The 5,571-nt window shown below is 39.1% G+C and overlaps 1 protein-coding gene across 1 annotated transcript; it reads right to left on the reverse strand.

Annotated features, from left to right (window-relative positions):
* Window positions 1-1,788: 1,788 nt before the first annotated feature.
* nkx2.9 (NK2 transcription factor related, locus 9 (Drosophila)) lies at window positions 1,789-2,635 on the reverse strand. The gene is made up of 2 exons (XM_080202002.1): window positions 2,434-2,635; window positions 1,789-2,327 (listed from the first exon to the last, which is right to left on the reverse strand). The coding sequence occupies exons 1-2, from the start codon at window positions 2,633-2,635 to the stop codon at window positions 1,789-1,791; spliced, it is 741 nt and encodes a 246-aa protein (XP_080058128.1).
* Window positions 2,636-5,571: the final 2,936 nt, after the last annotated feature.

A 5,571-nucleotide genomic window follows, 5' to 3' on the forward strand; every position in this document is an offset into this window, starting at 1 on the left:
GTAACTACCGCAATTCGCGCGAACAAGTTAATCGAATCTTATTACTGTATCAAATTCTAACAGGAATGACGACATTTAAAATTAATTCTTGTTAATGGGTAAACAGAAAGGAGGGAATTGTAGAAATCCATACGCTTCTTTTTCCACCTCCAATGTGTTGCTAAAGTAAGATTGTGAATGTTGTGTATTACTGAAGGGCTTTACGATTTCGTCGTACAAAACTAATGAGGGAATATTGCCTGTCTCTTGCTTGCAAAGTCACTCCTTAAAACTAAAATGAAAGTGTTCTAAATAATGAAAAGCTTAAGAATGAATTTTTTTAAAATTAATATTAAGTATGTGTTGCCAATAAATGAACTGAAATCACCGTTGCTTAAGGAACATATTTTCCTTCAATCTTCGGGAGTGATATAAGTAGGCAAAAATATATTATTTTTGCATGATTTCGTATTATTTTGTTGGCATGTGTTGAAATTATTAGTTACTTAGTGATATTTCTCAAGTATTTAAACAAGGTCTGTATATATATGTATATATAATTAAAATGTAAGGCTGTTTTAGAATATCCTTGCTGACAACTTTTCTGCAATCGGAATTCAAGTGGATATTGTGCAATGTTAATTACCTTTTTTCACCATGTACCATGGGCATGTTCACAATAGAGGTAATGTATTTATTTTCAAATTGGCATTCTCCTCAGCAGGATAACTGCTGTGAAAGAGTAAACCTCTGAAACGGAAGAAAATAAATTTGCTTATTCTTCTTTAAACATGTGACGCAAAGGCAATTTATTTTATATATTGCAAATATTTAACCTTTGCATCAAGTTTATGATATTACATTCAACTTGCCAATCTAACACGTCTGTAACCTCCTTGTAGGAACACTTATATAACGTTGATATAATAGGGGAAGCTCACTTTAAAATTCTATCTCTCAAAATTCACAAGGAAACTCATAATTTTCACTTCCAGGTGGAGTGTCTTCAGAAACAACTGTTATACAACTTTTTACCAATTCATTTCCTTCCAAAAAAAGACTTGGTCTTAACCTCATAGCTCGCAAAAGTTACCCAGTGAGTATGTTCAAATTACCCAACACTAAAATTCTGTCCAATTTTAAAGAAATGTTTGGATTGAATCTTAAAAGTAATATTCCGCATAAATTGAAAGTGATATAGTCAATCCATCCATACAGATCAGCAAATCAAACAGTAAAAGCTTATTGTATCATCGTCAGTGAACTATTTTACATTGAGAAAAAGATATAAGCGTTGACATTAGAAAATAATACGGTATCAAATCAATGACTATGAAATCTAACACTTTCAAAAGAGGGTTCATGTGGAAGATCTATTTGCAACTCCCCCCCCCCCCCCCCCGCAGAAATTCAATGTATCACAGGGCAATTTGCATCTACTTTTTGCCATTTTATTTTCTCAAGCAGGACATTACAATGAATAAAGTACTAAAATGCTTTGTTGGCATCTTCTGTGCTTGAAAACGTACAATTTAGGTTTTCCCGATTTTATTACATCCACGAGTTATTGGGCCAGAAGTGTTCCCTTTGGAGAGGGGAGTTAGGTATCTTATAAGGATATCAGTGACATTCGAAAAGTGATCAGAGGAAAAGTCTAGAAAGGGGCCTCGAAAAGCTATGTGAAATAAAGCACCAAAAATGCAATTACACCAGAAGACTCGACCACTCACAAACTCGCTGAACTATTTCAGTAATTATTTTATACATCAAGTAACAAGATAATAAATTGGAGTTCAAAGTGTCCAGGATTCACCAGCTCCACTGTTGTCTCCGTACAACAGGATGCGTTAAATGATGATAACTGGGGAAGACGCCAAATGGTCCTGTGTGCGGTACTTGCTGAAAGCCATGAAGTGTAAAAGCAGCGTAGGAATTGGGTTGGATAGTGTGGCCCGGCTTGTCCTGGATCTGCACCGAGGTAATGGAACAAGAATGACAGGGTTTGCCATCTCTGACCAGCACTGGCACTGCCACCCTGCGCACCAGCTGAGGCTGGTTCAGATCTATCTGCAGGCTGCCATCCACGCGAGCTCTCTTCATTTTATACCTGTGGTTCTGGAACCAGATCTTCACCTGAGTGGGGGTCAGGCTCAGAAGGTGAGCAAAGTGTTCGCGCTCAGGGGCGGACAGGTAACGCTGCTGTTGGAATCTTCTCTCCAACTCAAAGGTTTGTGCTTTAGAGAAGAGGACTCTTCGCTTTTTCTTCTTCTCGCTCTTGGTGCTGGCTGAGAGGCCTTTCCTTTGGACACAATCCGCCGAAGCCGTGTCTGTGCTACTCTCATCAGATGCTGCAAATAAATGTTTCCGGTTAGAATTGCTTGTGATATTTTATCGGGGGAAAAAAACAAGACAATAAACCAGCAGGGGAAACTAAATTCTAATTCGCATACTTACAAATCTTGTCAGAGCCAAGCCACCCTGAAAAGGATAATTTCGAATAGTCATGCTGCGAATTTTGCTCTGTTTCTTCTTTAATGACAGCAGATTGCATTGCTTTGCCACTTCCTCCATCCCATTGATTTCCATGGTCAATTTCCTGTTGATCTGGTAAATTTAAAATACTGCGCACGGTGAAGCTGGCCCTCGTTAACGACATGTTCACCAATTATCAGACCTCCACCAAGTCTCTGAGAAATAGAGATCACTCGCAGGTTAAAGCGGGGTTCGACCCTCTCGCTGGGAATTACAGCTCGCTGCTAAATGATAAAGAAATAAGCGAACCTTTTACAGGGAGCGTCCTATGTTTATATAAACAGTCCTCTTCACCGTCAACAGTGGCAACCTTCAGATCGTGTCTGACCACAGGATACCAAGTACCTGTATCAGTCAAGTGCCAAAGCATTAATGTGAGTAGGTGTAACCTTACCAGAGAATTACCCGGCACTTCCCAAATGACAGCAGGAAACAGGCTTCATCATTACATATTCTGCCTGATTAGCAAAGAACGTACTGAGCAGATAATGGTAATTGTGTTAGTGAATTAGTGAATTACATCTTGGGTGGTTAGTGGCGGCCACAACCCTTCCCCCTTCCCATTATTTGCATACAAAGTAAAGAAGCAGTGACAGATTTCCCTAGTTCATTTAATTACTTATTCATTTGTTAACTAGCCCACGAGTGTTATTTAAGTGAACGAGACGCGCTATATTTGCTACAATCACACATTAAAGATGTTTATTCGCCTCCCTAAAAAATCCCTTTCTGAGACTACTACAAATGGGGATTCCTATGACAGAATTTACAGTGGATATGAAGTATTTCTTTACAGGGAACATTGCACCGGGATGAGGAAAACGCCAATTGCAAGACCAGCAAAACGATATCTAATCACAGACAATCGCCGGGAGTGACAAAAATCACAATGCTTTTTGGTTTCATTTTATTCAATATTTCTTAATGACCTGGATGTAAAATATCTAGATATGTACGTGTATATTTTAAAAAGTATAATGGGACAGTAAATGCCAACTAAGGAGTACTCTGCGGCAGTGGTTTTCAGGCATAAGATTTTAGTTGTTTCTCCAAAACATTTAGCAAACTTGCTATTTCATTGCACTCTGAAACGACGCGCTTTTAGCGATGCTACTTGCAAATATGGCACTAATCCTGAGTTGGCCATCTTTCTGATAATTTCTGGAGGTAATCTTCAGTCAAAGATTCCCATGCCATGTCTATTTGTGCCACCTATCAAGCCTGCTGCTGTGACAGTGTTCCATGCTCCACAAACTCCCTCACAACGTCCTGGGTGGTCGAAAGTGGGAGAACACAAATACATGCCAACTGCTAGGCTGCAAACAATGGAGGAAATGTAGACCATCGTCCCGGACCTGTTGGAAGCATTTGTTCCAGTCAAGATTTTGCATTTGTTCAGTCATCAAATAATAGATGATTGACGCCTCAGCACAATACGCTTTAACTTTTTGGGATAAGTCCGAGTTTGCTCCTTGTTGTCATGGTTTTCAATGGCATTAAAAAGGATTTGGCTGCTATCGACTTCGCTTCTCGCCTAATGCAGCCAAGTGCATAAAAAGTTATTACTTATATCGCTTAGAATCAAATAGGATTTCCTAAAATGTAAAATTGAAGGATTATTCACTCTTGCGAGGACGATGGACTAACGCGTCTATTGCAAATACAATTTCTTCCTCCATTTTTACAAGTTTAACACATCTTGTTGCAGCAGTATTTTACTGGAATTGCTCAGACTTACTTTGGAAATTTGCTGAATGTGATATTAAATTAGCTCATACAAAATGCTTGCTTTTATGAAAGAGTGGAATAGTTACAATTGCAGCTTTTGGAACATTTCACTTTGCTTGTTTTCATTGCACTTCGCATCACGGCATCGTTATCACAATGTTATTAAATAACGCCAAATGGCCTATGATGCACAATCATAAAAACCGTTTTGATGCCGACAGGGTTCATGTAAGCGTTGTACACAAAGGGCTGAATAAACGTCAGGAAAGGCAACATGCTGGGATCCCTGCAGATGCAGAATGATACGGTCGAATTATTCGATTTCAACGAAAAATGGGCCGCCGTTTTCAGCATTGGCATCCTTTCCAAGATTGCAGTCCGGTTAAATCCTGTCCTTAATTTAGAAATCATTATGGCTTGCACAATGTAAACTAAGCGTCAAAAACGTTACCAATCATAGTCCAATCAAAGTGCAGTAAGAAGTCCTACTCGGTAAGACAAACGTACAGCTTCGATGACCTCTTGTAGCCCTTTAATCTATTTAACATCTGAACACTGCTACCAAGTGCAGAAATAAGCAAACAGATACACTTACACGCTGAAGGACTCTTCACCATCAAATGTTTACTTTCGCTTCTAAAACATTGCAGCGCATGTTGGATGTCTGAATATTTCGCGCCCCCAGATATTTTCTTAGCTAAAGAACATTTAGATTTTTCAAATATTGTTTTTACCTACTTACTACGTGCCCACAAATTTACAACGATTACTAGAAGTGAATAGCTGGTATTCATGATATTTTTTCAATAAAGATTCAATCCCAGTTAATCACACGTTTAGGTTATTATGTTCCTTTGTCATTAAAAGGTGAATGAGTTCGAAGGTAAAGGACCTGTTGACATCAAGTCCTTTTCATACAATAAATAAAACCCGAATCATTATTATAATAGGTTCGATAATTCGCAGATTTACTTCGTGGTAAACATCATTGATTGTATTAGCAAAATCTATAATCTTGCCTCAGCTGTCGGGCACACTTTGCACTGTACAAAGCAAACAGTCACTAGATTTCCACGCGATTCTGAAGATCTGATTTACGGTGATCAGAAGGAGCTGATGCAGCCCTGAATTTGAGAAAGGAAAGTCTGAGGTTACATCTTCAATGTGGGTTAATGAATAAGGAGGGGTAGCGAAAATGAGTGCAATATTACAGCTTTGCAGCAGCAACCAGGAAGCTTGATGAGTCGGGCCCGGCGGGAGCGCTGCAGCCGAGTTGCTTGTTTCGGATTCTGAGTATCTTGGGCTGCTGCTGGCTGTAGAATTGGCTCCAAC

This window comes from Carcharhinus amblyrhynchos, chromosome 14 (genome assembly GCF_965287045.1).
Source record: "Carcharhinus amblyrhynchos chromosome 14, sCarAmb.v2.hapA, whole genome shotgun sequence".
In the NCBI taxonomy this organism is placed as follows: Eukaryota; Metazoa; Chordata; class Chondrichthyes; order Carcharhiniformes; family Carcharhinidae; genus Carcharhinus; species Carcharhinus amblyrhynchos.